This window comes from Centrocercus urophasianus, unplaced genomic scaffold, assembly GCF_019232065.1.
Source record: "Centrocercus urophasianus isolate 14NV4802_14NV808 unplaced genomic scaffold, USGS_Curo_1.0 seq_22, whole genome shotgun sequence".
Taxonomy (NCBI): Eukaryota; Metazoa; Chordata; class Aves; order Galliformes; family Phasianidae; genus Centrocercus; species Centrocercus urophasianus.
The window spans coordinates 7,653,735-7,672,135 of NW_024884778.1; the positions used below are offsets into that span (position 1 = coordinate 7,653,735).

Genomic DNA, 18,401 nt, shown 5'->3' on the forward strand with positions numbered 1-18,401 from the left:
ATTTTCATGTAGTTAAATGTATTGGAAGTTATAAACTCTTAAGTATCAACAGTAAATATTCATGGAGAGTGACAATAGTGTTAATTAGCATAAAAGCCTTTTTCCCCCAGTACTTAACAGAGCTAGTACTCTGTTAACATAGGTTGCTTTTCTGCTGATGTTATGACAGAAGTAGAAAACACCAAAATACAGATGTTATTTCAAGCTACAACCAGTCCTGGACCTGGGTTCACCATAGCCTGCTGCAGTGTGAATCCTGGGCTCCGCAGCAAAGGGCGAGAAGCAAAGGTTCCCCAATGTAAATGTGTGATAAAACAATACTGCTTTTCCCTTAAGAATTGCAGTGATAAAAACGTAGACCATTCTCCAGCACTAACAACTTTAATAAAATAACATAAAGCACAGCTGTCAGGTCTGCCAGCATTTCACACTGGGAGACATGAGTGAGAAAATGAACGCTTTTCACAAGCAGAAATATTCAAAGAGCTTCACTGTTTACAAGTAATCAAGACTGACAGTCATAGATTATTGGTGGAAGAACATTTTCTGCTTGAGGTGAAAGAAGAGGATAATTTATCAGGAAGCCCAAAAAGTCAGACATCAGTAATGATCTACTTGAAGAAGGGCATATCTTAGAAACAGTGCATTTATTTGTACTGCAAGGCAAGAAGATGTACTGTTATAAACGAGAGTCAGTGCTTGAAGAATGTTGAACCAGATACAGTGTAATACTGTTGTAATTGGGGCAGCTGCCATTAGAGAGCTGACTAATGTGCATCTGTGTTTGTCCAGAATATTACATATGCATATACATGCTTTCCCACCCTGTCCTATCTCTTCAGAGGTATCTGAACTGCACTAATCTTGTTGTTTATCTTTTTGCTAATTCTTGCATTTTTTTACCTGCCCCAGTAGCACAACAATAGGTCTGCATTTGGTTATAGAGAATTTAGGGCTTCAAGTGTTAGCAACAGCATATTTGTCTGTTAGGTGTGGTGCCTTTGTGTAACCTTTCTTTTATGTTTTTATGTTCCCTCATGTGACAGCAGTTTTTTAAGTGCTAATTAGCTCGAACCTCTGCAGAAAATGATCTGTAGCTTGTGACTGCCCTGCCCACGTCTTGGTGTGTACCCTGGGCTGCAGTGATGCAAGGCTCCATGTAGGCAAACCCCGCTCCCAGTGCTTCTGCCAAGCCTTGCAGAGGGAAGTGCTGTCCAGATACCAAGAAAAGCTGCTTCCTTCCTACAGCATGGAGGGAGTTGATTATAGTTACATCATGAAGCTCACTTCTGTCTAAAACACCACAGCAATTCATTCAATACACTTCTGTTTCTTTGAGCAAGCAACATTAAAATAAAAGCTGAGTTAAATCCCTACCTTATTAATCTCTGTACAAGTGAGTTGGCTCTTGCCTGAATTTCACTAATGGGATTGCGAGGGAAAAGAGCAGCCAAAGACATCACTAAAAGTTAAGCAAGGAGAGCTTGAGGAGCAGGGGCTGGCTTCCCTCGCCTTCGAGCTGTTGCTGCTATGTCTTCTGCTGACACCAGGTCGAATGAGCAAGACTGCTTTTTTAGAAAACCAGCTCACACCTCAGACAGACAATTGATTTACCACCACTTGGCTCGTCCTAGTTGTCTTGTGAAGTGTGAGCACTCACGGTCAATGGGAAGTATAAGGGGATGTGTGCTACTTCTCCCTTTGCCAGCTTAGCTGTGGTACCCGCGTGCCACATAGGTTCCTACAGTGGCAGAAATGATGTATGTTGACAGTGTGTACAGAGTACCTGCTCCTGGTATGTAAATCTTTCTCCATAATTCTGTAGCATTATTACAAGATGAATTTATGACATACCTAGAGCTAACATAACAATGAAGATTAGTTCTATACTAGTCAAAGAGTAATACACTTTAATTTGCCTACAGCTATTGTATCATATTGGCATGAAAGGAAATAGCTTTCTAAAGCAGCTTCATCTGCTGAGCAGAAAGAAATCTGTACTGCAAAATGTAAAACCGTACAGGACTATAGCTGGCAGCAAAATTCAGAATTGGAGAAACACAGCACAAATAAAAGTATGTGTGAGTTGGATATATGCTAACAATCCTAGTTTATTGCTAAACATGCCATATACAGTAATGAAGTTTGCTTGGCAGGTACAATATTGTTTTGTCTTTGTTTCTAACTGCTTCATCTTCTGAACTAAAATTTGCCCAGGATTAAAAGGTGTAAATTCATTTAGCTTCCAGCTTTGTTTGTGGCATTAACAATGAGTTGATATTATAATGTTTTTCAGAAGCATGGAAGCTGTTAATACAATCTGTACTTGTGTCTGTACCCAGAGACACACTAGAAATCTCAATACTTAAGCAATTAACGCAAATGTTTCTCTTGCCTGCTGTTAATGTAGTCTTCCCTTGATAAGTGGCAGAAATTCTTTGAGTGTACATGTGTACAAATAGGCACTTGAGTGCTACCACATAATATTTGCCATAAAATAGGACTCTCTTCTGGAGAAGCAGTAGATGGGTTTGAAATTTTCAGGTCTGCTATAATGTCACTTAATTCTTACTACATATGGGATTTTTTTGAAGGTGTATTATGCAGCTAGATTGAAAAATTAACTGTTTCACAACTTTTGATCTTTTTCCCCATTAAATCACTGATGAAATATAGTGTTCTTAAAAGAATTTTCTTTTCTAAAGTAGGGCTGTACCTCACTTTTAAAGCAAGGGCAAGGAAGGACTAATAACTTGCATGCAGGGAAGTAATGTATCTCTTCTGAAAACTGCTGGTATAAACTGCAGATGGAAACAGCTGCAATGGGGCCTTGTTATCACAATAGGTCTTTGATGAGAAAGCTAGCCCCATGGGAAGAGGAAAAAGCAGAGAGAAAATTTTACATGAATTACTGACAAGGTGTCCAGGCAGCTTCTGCCTGGACCACTCCACCAGTCTAATGGGCACTTCAAGCTGCCAGAGGGTTTGTTATCCTATTACCTACCAGCTTTGCATCAAAGACACACGAGGTATCTGATCATCAGCGCACAAAGGTGAACTTTGTCACTGCCTATTACTCATCCTGGCACCCTGTGTTATCATCATAAATCCTTCAGAGCCAGTTAGCCAAACCTTCTGCTGTTGCAATCCAAAACCAGTAACCTTCACCCTTCATCTTTCTACCTTCATGTCTCTCCATCCCATAAACCCATGGAATACTTTGATAGTTTCAGTCACATGTGTCTTGTGACAATAGAACTCCAAATATATATATATATATATATATATATATATATATAAATCAACAAGCTATTTTTTTCTTCTTCTCTCAAAAAAAGTTGCAGGGCCATGACAAAGAGGATTCCCCTGACAAGTGGAGGACAGAAGAGGAAATGGCAGCTGAAGCAGCAATTCTGAAGAAGTATTTTCAAGAAAATTAAAGGTAATGGTTTGCACATCACCATACTCCTGCAACACCCAGAACTGTTCAATTCTCTCTTCTTAAGAACACACAAGACTACATAGAATGGAACAGAAGTAATGAGAGCTCTTAGGTTTGTGTTGTTCCAAAATGGACAAAGTGCTCCAACAGTAGCTAAAATAACGTCCGCATCCTTCAGTAAGAGCCAACTTAGAGCTTTTAGTTACCAGAGAGCAGAAGAATAACACACTTGGAAATCAGAACCATCAGTAGTTACTCCAGATGAATGCCTGTCCTAAGATGTCCTTGTTCTGCTTTTAGAACAGAAAACCATGATACCACCATGATACCTAGACAATGAGTTAAAAACTGCTGTGCTTGTGTACACATAACAGATACCAGCAGAGTTCAGACTATAGAGTAGTACGTGCAAATGCTAGCTTCCTCCTGCACATCTTAAATCATCTGATCAGTTCAACACTTAATGTTACGCCTGCTGGAAAACAGCCTGTTCTGCTAAATTCCTGTTGGCCTTAAAGGAAAAGAAATATGTGTATGGGGGAATAGAAAAGAGGAAACTCTTGGCAAACACTAACATTGGTGCTCTAGAAACAGAAAGGTTTTCATTTTGTACCCGGAGTCCCAGAAGCCAGATTCTTTCTGTAGAAATGAACTGGCCCCCAGAGAACGGTATGAATTACGCTGGGATGTGTGCTGCGGCAGTGATGCCAAAAGCTCCCTTTCCCCTGTTCCCCATATGTTGTTTGTCACCATCTCACTCTCATTTCTCTGTCATTTCTGACTTTCATATTTTTTTTCGTCAGAAGAACTAAAATCCCATAAATATCCCTTTTCTCTGCCTGTGACTCACTGCTTGCAGCCCAGCTTGAAAAATCTTGAGCTCAGCTACACGGCACACATGGCACCTGTGCGTGACAACTTCATCTTCTCTGCAGTTCTATCTTCTCTATTTGAGCTGGTTTACTGGACTGTCTCCTTTCTGTTTTTCACTTGTGTGACGACTGCAGCAAAAACACCAGCTTCTCCAGGCCAATTAACCATGGCAGCACCACTGTGGGCTGGCACAGAGAAAGTTGTGTATTGCATGTCATTTGCAAGAGCAGGGGAAGATTGTCCTCAGCACCTGGGACTGATCCAGTTGGGCACATAGGAAGATCAAGGACCAGAAATAGGGTTTGGGCTATACAGTTAAGTTTCAGCTGTGACTGTGGGATTTGTTTGGAGATGAGCATTTCTGAGAGCCAGAAAAGTGGGTGACTCGGACAGAAAGGCCTTATCCTTAGATAATACATATGCCAGCAGTCCTTTCTACAAACAGAGGCATTATGTAGTGCTTCATCCATGGCATGAATAGTATTCAGAATATGGTGGGTATGTCTGGGATTTAGGAGGGGTTTTTTGGTTTGTTTAGGAATGAATTTGAAGTACTTTTACAGAAAGGTTCTCAAGGGAATTGAAATGAGATACCCACATATTACTAATATGTTCTTAGATCTCCTGATACTAAACACAAAGCTTTATAGATGGAATTGGCTTGCAGGAATGAATTTATACATGTGGCAGGACTTTTATTTCCATTTATTATGAAAATAAATCAGTGTGTCTCTGCATGGATGACCTCTTGATAAGTTCTCCATGATATTAAGGTCATTACCTTTCCTAGAACAGGCTGGTAAATTAAATCTCAGCAGCATCATTATCATGAGAGCATTTTGCTTAGTACAAACAGTCCTTCCAACCCCTGGTTCCCAATGCAAGGCATCACTGTCAATCTATTCTCCCTGACATTGTTTTGCTTCTGATGTTTAAAGCTCTGAACCTCTGATAAAGGTGTATCTGAGCATCTTCTGAATTTCTCAACCTTTCCCTACTCTCTTAACCTTGCTTCTAAAATGATGAAGATTGAAAACTCTTGGCAAATTAGCAAGGTTATATACATTCTCCTTCAAAGCTATTTTTGTTTTTCACCTACAGAGGATTCATTTTGCCATTTATAAGTTTACCTGGACACTGTTTGACTTGAGCTTTTTCATGCAGAACAGGGAAAGTCAGAAAGAGCTGAATGCGTGTGTTCTGGAGCCAACAGATGGCAATTTTTAAGGCCTCATGCATTATTTTTCTACTTAAGTGTTATGTTCAAGGAATCCCAGCTCAGCTAGATTAGCCTGGACAGACTGAGCAGTGCCTCGGAGCCTTGCTAGCTGCCCTTACATTTATCACAAGTCCTTCACCAACTGTCACAACTCCTGTGTGACTTGGTTAGGTACAGGTACACTTTTTTATCTGTATTTATAGATTATCTGATCAATAAGGACTTTTAGATGACTTTCTTTTTCATAAGAAGCACTTGAAAAAGGTAAGAAGCTCCTGATTCTTTTCCTACTACATATGCTGGTGTTGATCCCTCTTTGGTGGGTAGCCATGGCTGAATCATTACCCAAATTGTTGGAGATATCCAAGTTGAAGTTCAGTGTCACTCTGAATAAGGACAAGAAAAAGAAAAAAAAACTTTCTATGGAAAGAATATTTTAAATGTCATTGCTCCTGTTAGCCACTTGCTTGCTTAATGGTACCAAGATTTGACCTCTTCAGGTGCTGTTTCTACTTGTGTTGGTTACGTTTGCTAACTGGTATCTCTTTTGAGGTAGAACCACAAGGAAGGAGTCCTCACTCAAAGGGCAATATTTGATGCAGAATCTTAATTTGCAAGCTTGTTTTCAGTTGCACCTTCAACATCTTTCTGTCTAGAGCTGGCTGTTTTGATAGTCTGTTTCGTGCATTTTAAATCATGGTACACATGACAGCCAAAAGGCTAAAGATTAAAAGGGTTACTAACTTTCAGATAGGATATGAAGAATGTTTCTCTTCAAAGGCAGTTTCAGTGTGTAGTGTGGCTTCTGAACAAAGAACCAGGCTGCACAAGTGTCAGTAAAAGTTTTCCTATTTATGTGCAATTGCAGTCATATTTCTATGCTGCTGGAAAAGTGTTCAGTCTTAACTACGATGTCAAAATGTCCCTTTGCATAAAGGAGATTGGCAGTGATATTCCATTGCCTAGTGCTTTTTGAGCTGCAAAGATCCCATAGCTTTTAATTGCTTAATCATCTGAGTATTTGTCATCCAACATGCAAAATTCATTTTATATCTCTCAAAAATAATACAGGCTGCACAGTGGTGCAGGATTTCTAATGTCAGCTTTACCCTTCATCCCCAGTCTGGCAGTGTTTCTGGAGAATATAGTCTATTAAACTTTGTCAGAGAATACAAATTTTATTCATTTTTTTCACCCCACTGTGAAAGAGATGATCTCGTTCTTTGAGAGCATTCATCCTGCCTCACGACTCTCTCTTCTGTACCAAGATATCAGCATGCATGAAAAGATGCTCTTCTATTGACTTCAGCAGGGAAATTACCACCGTTAGCAGCAGCTGACCAGAGGGAATTTGAACTGGCAATTTGACTCGCATCTGGTCTTGCTCCAGCACATCTGATCGTTCATGCTGCATGTGCAACCACGAGCACCAGAGCAAGCACATCCCTTTCCTTAAATTTAGACAAGTGTGACAAGATGGCTCAAAGAACCTCTCCTTGGCAGCTTTACTCTAAGAAAAGCCCTCCCGTTATTTCTGGCACTTTGAACTAATAAAACCGCAGACGGATGATTATGCCTTGGAGTGTGTCCACCACGCCAGCACAGAAAGTACAACGTGCCATGAATTCTGCATCAGTGGAGGTGAGTGCCCATCAGCTGTGGGAGCCTTGTTTCACACACAAGGCAGTTCTTGGAGTGCTTACACTGGAGTAAGAGTTGAGGTGTGCCGGGTCTTGGGGGCATCCCCAAGAGCGTCACTGAGAGCTGTTCATGGCTGCACTTAGGAATTGTTTGCATATAATCCTGAAGTAAACACACATCCTAGTAATCAGCTATAGATTTTGCTGCACTCCAGCCTTAAGTGCTATTAATTATATCCCCTACTCAGCAGCATCCAAGAACCATTAATTAGAAAGCAGAAGCTGACAGTTTGCTTGTCTGTGTGAAACTATTATGACCTGAGAGTGAAATATAAGCTTCAAAAGAAACATGCTTTATGAAGGTCACCTTGGAAAACATCATAACAATCTGTCAGAATAGAACGCCACACTCCAAGTGTGCATTTTAGAATGACATTATGCTTTAAGTAGTTGGAAATAGCAAAGAGAAGATGGATCGGATCATAGGGCCTGTGCTTTTTCACCCAAAACTTTTTTTTTCTATAGCAAGTAGATATAAAGTAATCTTTTTATCATTTCAGTGGAATGGAAGGAAGGTTAATATCAACAGAAATTCCACAGACAAACATAACGGGGCCCTTGCTGGTATTTTTGAAGTGTAAAACATCCACAGCCACCACTTCAGTAGCAGGGAGGTTTATGCACAGGAGTTAAATTATCTCTTCAAGGGAAGATGTAAACAGCCAGGAGAAATGTAGTGACTGAGCATAGCAGTAATACCCACCCTAGAAGGCTCAGAGCAAAGGCTTTCCCCAAGCCAACGTGGTATGTTAATGCACGGCAGCTTCAGCATCAAAGCAGATAATTCTTCTAGTTGAAGCATGTCGTTATTCTTATGGAAACAAAGCTGCAATAGAGTTAGCTGTGGTTATGAGTTAAGTGCCTTCCTCTTGCAGGAAGCCACCATAAACATAATGTTATTCTCACACTGAACAGAGCTCTGTTTTGAGGATGTAAGTGGTGCTGTGCTAAAAGTTGTATATCTCGTTCTCTGGACTTCCATTTCCCTGTAGGTCGCCATTTAATTCAGCTGTAAAGAGTACAATGAATTCCATACTGCACTGCTTGGATCCTGCAATTACAGCTACAGCAGCAATGTCATGGCCAGAGACACAGGCAAGATTGTGCTGCAATAAAGGCAAAGCTGCAAATGCATTACTGTTAGCAAAGGAAGCTGATAGAAGACCAGATGTTCTCTTAACTTGCATATCCAGAAACCTAAATGCTTACCTGAGCTGTCTGTCAAACACCAAGTATTTTTAGTGTGATCTGTTAAGCACTGTTTGTGAGGAAAATGGAGAAGACAATGCCGAGCTTCAAAGAAAGGTGATACCAGCTGTGGTCAAGGACTTTTCTACCCGAACTTATACTAAAATGGTGCTAATCCCTTGCCCCTCAAAGCTGCAGAAAGATGCATTCACTAAGCAGCCAGACCCTTCTTGAAACCAATTCATAAAACTCGTGCCGAGTAATTCACAGGCTGCCACCGAGCTGTCAGTCAAGAGGTGCATACAATGGGTACTGTTCCTTGAAATGCCATGGAAAAGGGGAAGCTTATGTTTCAGTGAGAAAAGACAATCAAACAAAGAAGAGGCTGGCTGGGGAGTTGCAGCCTCACAGCAGCAAGGATCCAAGCCTTGCATGCAGCCTGGGGAAAGAAGTTCAGAGGCTGTGCCCCAGTGTAATGCTTGGGAACAGCTTTGTGTTTAATAAGCTGATATCGCTTTCTGAGTAGTGAAGCCAGCTCTAAGCATGGTCTGAAGCGAAGGCACAAAACTGAAGATCCCAAGCAAAAAGTCTACTTCATGCTGAATTATTAGCAAAGGTTTGTATCGAGTTATCCTATTGCTGCAGCTGCTGCATAATGAAATAGCTCACAAGGGCGCTCAAACCTGCAACCCGAACATGACCTTGAAGCTTAAGAGCTGCCTTTGTGTTTCTGTACTGAGGCTGTGAGAGTGGAAAGGCAATATAACTTCTCTGGTAAATAACTGTTTGAAAAAGGAGAGGTGTGATGGACATTGGAAATACATTGGACTGAGTGTATTCGAGGCTCTGTTGTTTGCCAGGATATCAGTCTGTACACAAAAGGCCAATTATGTGCCCCATTTGTGTTAGCATCCTGGGCTAATGCAGGCCTCCAGTTAGAGATGCAATAACATGACTTTGTACATGGGGTCAGCACATGATGCTTACTGCTCTATTCAGCTGCAGTTGCCAGGCTCTCAGCATTTCTGTTTCTACCTGCCTGCTGTGGCACCTCATACAGGTATTTTTCTTGGAAGGCCCACTATAAGATGCATAAAATTGGAGCAGGCCGGGAAGAGCATCCCTCTCATACTCCAGTGTCAGAGACAGCTGAAGTCAGAGTAATGACCCCTCATCATTGATGTGTAATGCTTTGGCGTTACTTAGAGAGTCCCACAACAGGGTCAAGATGGGTGAGGATATACAAGAGATGATGATTTTGAAAGAGCATTTTAGGAGCTTATATAGGAGATCAGGCACTCCAAAGAAAGTGTCTTGCATGAGATTATTATAGCAAAATTGATTTGAAGAGTAAGAAGCTGGATTTGATGACACAAGATGCCCTTTGTAATCCCTTGTTCCTATGACTAGCAGTCACCACAGCTGTGCACTGTGTTACTCAGTGACATCAGAGAGGTGCTTCACTTCATGTTTGTTTTCTGTAAAACGATCTTAACCTCTTTTGCAGTGCTTTGTGAGTTAGGAATGAAAAGTGCAACGTGAAAGAAAGGCATTAGTATTATATGGAAGTGAACTTTATTGAAAAAAGTATATAATAAATCAAACATGCTTCTCTTTCTTACTCTGATATATATTTTTAAAGTAGTTGCATGTGATGGTTTTCTCCTCTTCCGATAGCACAGGCTATAATAGGTGCTGAAATGTGCTGTGTGTGGATTTAACACCGAACATTTCCTTTTGCGTTTTGCTGCCAGTGTTTCCTGATGGAGCACACTAATGAGCACCCAACTCGTTAGCGATAAACAGCCTTACATTTTGTCTTACTAACACACATCAAATATACCATTATATTTAATCAGTGCATTTGATATTTCTCAGGTAACGTGTCTGAAAAAGGTCCTGTGACATAAGGAAGACCTCGTTCTGCCGTTCTCAGCAGCCCTGGAGTTGCAGCTGAATGATTTTATGTTCTACAAATAAGGGATTCTTCAATGAAAAATTTTATTGGACCTCTGGATATCATCAAGGATAAATTTCAGCTAAGACAACTAACAGCACTGATTCAAAGTACTGCTCTGAGTAGTAAGTTATATTTTTCTGAATTGTGTACTTGGGAGCAAATCTTTTAAAATTGTCCCTTGGTTTAAATTGAAATAAAGTGCTAGAATAACTGGATAGCTGCTGTGTTTGGATACATTATAGAGTGTTTACTCTGTGTTGTGCTTTTTGAGATTCAGTTATTGTACGTAGGCTATTGTATCAAAGAAAAATTAGATCCTTTAGCAGTGTGACATTTCATAAAAAACAGGGCTTTGTTGTAGACTAGACAAGATAAACTTGGAGAGGTACTATTCCACCAGATAAGATAGCAGAACAAGAAATTTGTAGCCCTTCTTAAGATCTTTCCTTTGTCTGTTGTTTGTCATGCATTGTCACAAAGGTTTCGGAGCTTAAGGCAATACAAAACACTTCTGCAAATCAATGAATATGTAAAGCTGCTAATGTGATAGTCATCGCAGTAGGGTTAGACTGCATGAAAGTCCCACTTGCAGCAACAGACAACGAGCAGAAGCCACTCGTGTGGAACACTCCTTTGGCAAGAAATGCTGTGTTCAGAGCCCTGCGAAGGATCCTAATAGGTTAGTCACTGATTGCTAACATGTAATGAAGAAAAAAGAAGTCAGCAGATGAGAGAATGAGTCTGCAAGACGTGCATGAAAAGAGCACCCACCATCTTACTCTTGAGCTGGGGGGGAAGCTGCAGCCAAAGCTTCTGTGTCCCCTGAGAGCCACACAGAAGGGGGACATGTGGTGCAGGGTTTAACTTAAATGCTTGGGGATTTTAGGGTCAGGTCCAAACCAGAGTCATGCAGTGCTTTGCGTGCCTAGCAGCACTCACGTGTGCTCACCGTTCCAAATGTTCCAAAACAGTCTGCCCTGTAGAGTCACACTCTGACCTGAGAAACATGAAAATACACAATGGACAGATGTGCATGCAGCACAGTTTTCCCCAAGTTTTTCCCTAAGTTTCTCTGTACTCTACAGCACAGAGGAATTCAGCCTATTGGTTTGAAGTTTCTCTGCTGGTCAAATGTAAATAATAACACTAGATCTGATTTTAATTCCAGATTTTACTGCATCGCTGTTAAAATATAGCTTCTTGATTTCAAAGATTTACCATGATGTGATGTGGCAACCCATATCTTTCATTAGCCCTCTGAAAAACTGTGGCTATTGTAATGCAATTTCTTTTTCCAGGCAGAGTAAATGAAAAGGCCATTCTGATGGTTTCTGCACGTTTTGGACCCTGAACAAGGGCTGACTAAACAGGAAATGAGATCAGGGAGCAAGAGGTGACAAAGAAGAAAAACTGAGCAGACAGGCTGGCAAATGGGCCAACATGAATGGTAGCCCTTTTGCACTTAAATATTTAAAGTATCTGTGATTTTGTGAAGAAAGAAAACAAAGATTGCTCCAGTGGGAAAATGCTAAACGGAAAACCCAAGCATCCATTACGTTTACAAGGTATTTCCAAACCTTAGAGGTTTCCTATTAAATACGGAATATTCTCTATTAATGCTGTAGCCCATGACAAGCAGGCGCTGTGCCAACCGTTTCACATGGGGGCTGCTGAGCAGATGAGTACTGAGCTGTATGGAACATTTCATTTGTGTAAATGAGGAGGCTGATATCACAGCACTAAAGGTCCTGTTTTTTTAAAAAAAAGCCTCCTGTGGCATTATGCACAAAACAACCTATTTATGCTGCAAGAAAATATTTATGTGCTGAGCTTCAGCTTTAAAAGGGAATTTGCAAAAGATGAGGGACATGAGAAAGGATTGGAGTGAGAGATAAGAAGAGATTAGAAAAGGCAAATCATGAAGTACATGACATCCTCCAGCAGTATGTAGAGTGAACTCCCCTGCCCATTTTTAAGACCTGAGCTTTAAGGATGGGGGTCTGGGTCATTCATATCCTTCCTGTAAACTTTTCTTCACCCAGGGCATTCTATACAATGATACAAGTTGCTGAAAGTGCAAGGAGACCCTGTGCTGAAGGCATTGCTGGTCTTTGTAACCCAAGCTTTTTGTTTCCAGCCTCATTCACTTGTACTTATGCTGGGACTTGGGTCATGTCCAGCATGCAGCATGCCCAGGGCTCTCCTTTAACTGGACAATGCTGCAAGTTACTGAGCTCTTCCACTGCAAAGAGAAAACATAGGAAAAATCAGAAAGGTGAAGAGCATTTTGCTGTGCAGGGCTTAGGTGGACATGGTGCAAATAGAACAGTCTCAGTGCTGTGGCTTCCTAACAAAAGGCAGAGCTGATTGTGCTTGCTGTTAATGGCTTGGGACCTCGTTCCTGTCTTTATACACAGGCAAATTTTCTATGCTTTTTCCATTAGTAAAAGTTTACTTTGTTGAAGTGAGCAGTTCCTCCGAGGGGATCTGATGACTATGCCTGCATGCCTCTGTTTTCATTAGCAGAATAGCTGTGTTTCAGCTGCGTTGCTCTTCATTGACTTTGTAGGAACAGGCTGGGAGAAAGACGTGGCTCCAGCTGCCCTCTTATCTCTGCTTGCTTTGAAACAGAAATTGCAGAAAAGCTGTCTCTTGCACCATTAGTCCTGTAAGCAGGAGTACGGCCAGCTTACTGGAAGTGTGCAGAGCCGCCTGTCTGAGAGCACCGATCCATTGGGGACACTGTTGGTCCATGGACTTGGGTCCTGCCACACCAGGCAGGCCTGGCATACAGTCCCATCTGAAAGCCACCTGGCACCATCTGCTCACACAAAGATTTTTAAGGCTGGGCAAAAATACTAGGAATCAGCTCCAAAGGCTTTGGCCTGGGCCTGTGTCATGCTATGCAAGGTTACAGATACCTTTCTTCTGCACGTCACCCCTGGTGAGCTGAGGTCAGCTTTGGCTTGTGACAGCACCCTGAAGGGCAGTTGAGGACTAAATGTGCCCTGAAATAAATTCTAAAAAAGTCACGCATGGTCTGTGAAACAATAAAAATCAGCGCTCCGCTACCCCTAGAGCTAAAGGAAAACTTTTAATCCTAACTACACAGACTGCGACAGCCATGGAAGTACCTAATTCACTTCAATCTCAGGTCTCTGTTTCCTCTCCATTTCCCATCTTTTACTGTCACCATGGTTGATGGCTGTTGAAAAGCCTTGTCCTGCTCCTGCATCTAGTTCTGAACATACAGACCAGCAGCGCTGGGAAGGAGGAAATGCTGCTGCTCATGTAAGCTGTCCTGAGTGTTGGCAGAGCTGTGAGGTTTGGAACAGAGTGATGTATTTCAGCTGTTGTGAAATTCCTGAATAATCAGCTCATCAAAAAATATCATGCAGAGTTCCCTTATAGTCCTCTCTAACTTGCCACCTCTCCTGCCAATAGCTCTGTAGGGTGACCACAGCCTGGCACAACCCATTAACAGAGCTCTGCACACTCATGAACAGAGCTGGCTAGAAAACGCAATTTTTCTTCTTAGGGGAAAAAAAAAAAAAGAGTTTACTGGGACAAGAGTCTTTCTAGCTTTGCATTTCAGGATGAAGATGTCATCTACTGTTCCCTCCAGCACCCTCCTCTGTTCTCTGTGCTCATTCTTCCCCACCCCACTTTTGGAAGTCAACTCCAGGAAAATAAAAATCTCCTTTCAAGTGGCCTACTGATGAACTCCTGTTAGCTCCAAGGTTGGGAGTCTTGCTGCAGGACATGCACCGATCTGCTGCCACCTTCTCAAGGCGGTACTTCTGGATGATGTGCTCTAAGACCTGCACTTTTTACTACTGCTACTCAGTCTCCTGTCTTGAAGAGCTATTGAGCAGCTTCGGAACCACAAACATGAGGTAATGGCCCTATGGAACAGGCTGCCCAGCAAGGTGGTGGAATCACTGTCCCTGGAGGTGTTCAAGAAACATGGAAATGTCGCTAAGAAGTGAGTGATGTGGATTGGTGGGGATGGGATGATGGTTGGAGGAGATGAGGTTAGAGTCATTAAGAGTGGAAAAGACCTCCGTGATTCTGTGACTCAGTCCTCTGGGGGAAGGCAGGAGTTGGAAGTGTAGATCTGTCCTGTCCTCAGCTGCTCCTCAGCAAATGGCCTACTGCCTGTACTCTGAGAGGATGGTCCAGTCAGGGCCCCCGGGGTCCTCATCAGTGCCCACTTTTAGTCACACCATGGGAGATATACACAGTACACACACAAAAGCATGCTTGAAACTCAAGCTTCTTACATAATTAAATATGTTGAAATAGCAAACAACCCATTGAAAAGCAGCAGGAAGTCACACATCACAAAATGGAAGCTGTTCCTCCATTCTCTGCTTCAGCAGCACAAATCCCCACTGCAGAGGAGGATTTATTAACAATAGTCAACCTTCATTTCAGGTATTCTGCCTTTTGTCCTCATATCACAACATTAACATTATCCCCACATAATTTTGTGTATTTAATTTTACAATAGACTGTGCCAGTGAGCACTGCCTGTAAATATTTGATCACTGCCATTCCTCTAGGATTATCTTATCAGGAGTAAAGATATTAAAATAGAAATCTTGTCATGTTACTGCCTTTATACTTAGAGCCTGAGAGTTGATTGACAGAAAATGAACTGCCTGAACTAGCTCTAAAGTGTCTTTTCACTGAGAGCTTCAATGCCAGAGGCTATAGAAAAAAGGTAGCTAGTCATCAGAAAATAATGCCTTGCTGTAGTTACGGAGCTTTTGTACTGAAGATTAAAAATATGAACCTACTAGGGATATTTTTTACAAGTGTAAAATGGTGGTGGGTCTTTTTGTATCTTTTTGCTATCTCTAATGAGCCTTAAGAAGAGCTTTCCCTTTCCTCCCTGTACTTGAATATTCGATGCAGCCTAACCGCAGCTTTCAGACACAGGCTGATATTTTGCTAGAGTAAGCTCTTGACTTATCTAACCTACAAAATTTATTTTACATGACAAAATGGTTTGCAAGCCAGGACTGAATGTTCCTACCTAGCTTGGAATATCAAACCACAATAGATAAGTCCAGTTTTCTGTTGATGGCCAGTTAAAACACACCAGTAATGCAGCTGTAATGTTACAAAATTGCTCTGAAATTGTCATGTGTGTGCAAATAAATACACAGCCATTCCCTGAGGGCTCAGCCAGCCCGTGCTCCTGCACAAATCAATGAGAGTTTTGCTGGGGTAAGGACCTAAGAACCAATTCAGGAAAGAGCCTAAGCACGAGCAAACTTTAATCACAAGCTCCTGCTCCTTAGAAATCAATAAAGACTTAAGCAACAGCTTTAAGTGCCCTTTTTTTTGAGGGGGGTGTGGGTTTGCACTTGCACAGGCAAAGGGCTAACAATTCCCAGCATTCAGAATAAATCTTGCTCTGTCCCATCATGATCCTAGAGAGCAGGAGGGGCTGGCTGATTCACAGATCAGTCCCATTGCAATGACAAACTGTAGCCACTGCCATTAAATCATTCCAGCCTTTCACAATGGTGACAAAGTGTGAGTGTGGGATGACCACAGTTGGAGTGGCTGGAGGAGGAAGAGCACTGTGCTTTGGCCAGATCGTTGCTCCCACTTTCTTTCCCTTGTAACATGAACAACAACTGTGTGAAATGAAACTAATTGGATGCTAAGCAGCCTATTACCATGCTGACATGAGAGGGATTTACATGGGTGACTCCCATTAGCAGTAGTGGGTGGTCCCCTCTACACTTTCCCTGGGCTCTTGATGCAGAAAAAAATTGTCCCAACATTTCACTTACGGGAAAGGTCAAGAGCTGTGGTTTTGTTCAGTGCGCTCAATATATTCAATTAAAATATACTGGCATGTTCGTCAGCTATTAACTGTCTTTGCAATAGCTGTAATTAAACAGATGCTTACGTGGGAAAGGAAATCCTTCAAGAGGCGAGCAGGAACTTCCCTAGTCACCATAGTGGGTTTCTTCACATATATTGACTCAGCCAATGAGAGTTTTCCTTTCCTTGCTCATGGAGTGAAGGGGTGTTTTGCCCCTAACAGCCACAGTTTCCCTGCAGGGATGTGAGAGTAAGGGGTTGGCATGGTCCCTTCCCAGCAGGAGATACACAGGCACTTGCAGGTATATCACATAAAATATCACTTGACATGGATAAGAGAGAGAGAGTATGAGAGAGTTATCAGCTGAGTATTGAGCAAACTCACTTTTCACAGACTTGAGCAGTCGGTGGCCTCTGATTCAATGGGCTGTAGGGAGTTAAAAGCCACACACCTTGCTTTGAATTTTCCTCTGAAGGGACTAAAATGAAGGAAAAAAACCCAACTAGTGCAGAGGAGCAAACTGAAGGAAGCAAAAAGTAATTACTCAAGCCAACTGGTCTAATTATATAGACAGAGCAGAGCAATCATTGGCACTCTAAAGACAGATAGTGGGGAAATGGAGACATAGGAGAAAATAACACAGGCTGAGGAATTAGTATTCCTCGTGCTGCAGAAAAGTGAGTTATTCGCATTATACAGACTTGTAGAAAGATGGAGGCAGGAAAAAAACAGAGCTAGAACATCCAGAAAGCCAACAGGGAGGAGTTGTCACTGCAGCGGAGCCTGGTGTGATGCCACCTCTGCTGCTGGAAGGAAGGGAAGAGAGGAAGGGGAAGGGAGGCAAAGGGAGGGACAGGCAGGGAAAGGCAGGAAGGTGACAGTGCACAATAGTCAATCAGGTCTTCAGCAAAGTTTAACAATTACAGTGGTTGTCAATTGCAAACTGCCTATGAAAAGTATGCAAACATTGACCCCAAGTGTTACACTGAGAACATGGAAATTAAAATCATCTGTCTTACTTGATTCAGAGCCTCCCACATAGCAAGGTTGGTATTTAAGGAAAACCTTGGCCGGACTCAGATTGCTTCTTTCTGCTAGATTAAAATTAAATTAAGTCAAAATTTAGAAAATACTGGTTTAATTAAAGATACTTCACCAGCTCATAAATTATGCATTCCCCTTCCTGTTGCGAAGCGTAAGTTTGATGCTAGGTGTCAGCGCTGTGGAGGATTCCTAAAGGTTAGTTCCCATTTATGTGCTGCATAAAGCAGCCTTCTAGAAACGGGTGACTAATTACTGAAGTTACCAAATTGCTACCCTGGCCTGCTTAGCAAATGTGCTTCCCTGACTTCAGCAAGAGCAGTTTTCTCTGGTGGCTTAGTCCAAATTTGCAAAACAGGACAGCGGAAAGAGACCTTGGCCAAAAGCAGACATTGGTATGGAATCAAGCATGACAGTATTAATGGATAATTATCCAGAAAATAATTATGAAATGTTAAAAGTCTGGCTATCTCACACAGACCACTGCAAGGAATAGTACCTCTGTTTCATTGCAGAGCAGCAAAAGGAGAATCCTCGCAAAGTAGCTTTCCTCATCCTCTTACCCATGCACATTAGCATTGAAGCTGATACCCCACTGAAAAAAAGGAAAAAAAAAGCTGCAGAAGATAGAAATAGAGCATCCATTATCCCCTAACACAGATACCTGCTGGATTAGCTGCTGTGCTGAAAAGCAGCCGCTACAGAGAGAAAGGAGCTCATTGGCACCTTGCTGCCAGGAGAGGCAGCAGTTCCAGTGGAGATACCCCAAGCACAACCTTCGAGGTGCAATCCTCCTGCTAAGGGTGGCTGTGGTTGCCTCAACCAGGACTAAATCAACACCAGTGCAGCCTGAAATGGCTGGAAAATCCACTTATGCATGATCCTGGCCATTAGCGGGTACTGGGGGCAGATCACAGCGCTAAGCCCTATGGCACACCTTGTGCCACATTTTAGAAAGCTTTGCAGAGCTACAGCAATCCCTCTGAGAGAATTAGAAGCCCTTGAGCTGATTATTCAGATAAAGGCACGATGAGATAAGCTCTGGTACCATCAGAAAGGGTGCAAAACACTGTCACACGAGGGAGAGCTGGGCAGGATGTGAACTCTATTTAAGCAGTCCCCGGGTAAACCAG

The 18,401-nt window shown here is 42.1% G+C and overlaps 1 protein-coding gene and 1 long non-coding RNA gene across 6 annotated transcripts in view; one reads left to right on the top strand and one right to left on the bottom strand.

Moving 5' to 3' along the window:
* FHIT (fragile histidine triad diadenosine triphosphatase) overlaps positions 1 to 10,632 on the top strand; it is a 507,230-nt gene extending 496,598 nt beyond the window's left edge. For 3 of the 5 annotated variants that reach the window (XM_042823261.1, XM_042823263.1, XM_042823262.1), the window contains exons 7-8: positions 3,339 to 3,442; positions 10,301 to 10,624. In XM_042823261.1, coding sequence (XP_042679195.1) covers positions 3,339 to 3,440 — 102 coding nt within the window. In that variant the 3' untranslated portion in view covers positions 3,441 to 3,442; positions 10,301 to 10,624. Of the gene's footprint in view, positions 1 to 3,338; positions 3,443 to 10,300 lie in introns of all 5 variants that reach the window. The other 2 variants (XM_042823264.1, XM_042823260.1) reach the window with 2 other exon arrangements.
* Positions 10,633 to 17,260: 6,628 nt separating this feature from the next.
* The window catches only part of LOC122162702, a 44,285-nt gene continuing 43,144 nt past the window's right edge, over positions 17,261 to 18,401 (bottom strand). The window contains exons 5-6 of the long non-coding RNA XR_006169646.1: positions 17,768 to 17,863; positions 17,261 to 17,321 (exon numbers count right to left, since the gene is read on the bottom strand). This is a non-coding gene — a long non-coding RNA (uncharacterized LOC122162702). The remainder of the gene's footprint in view (positions 17,322 to 17,767; positions 17,864 to 18,401) is intronic.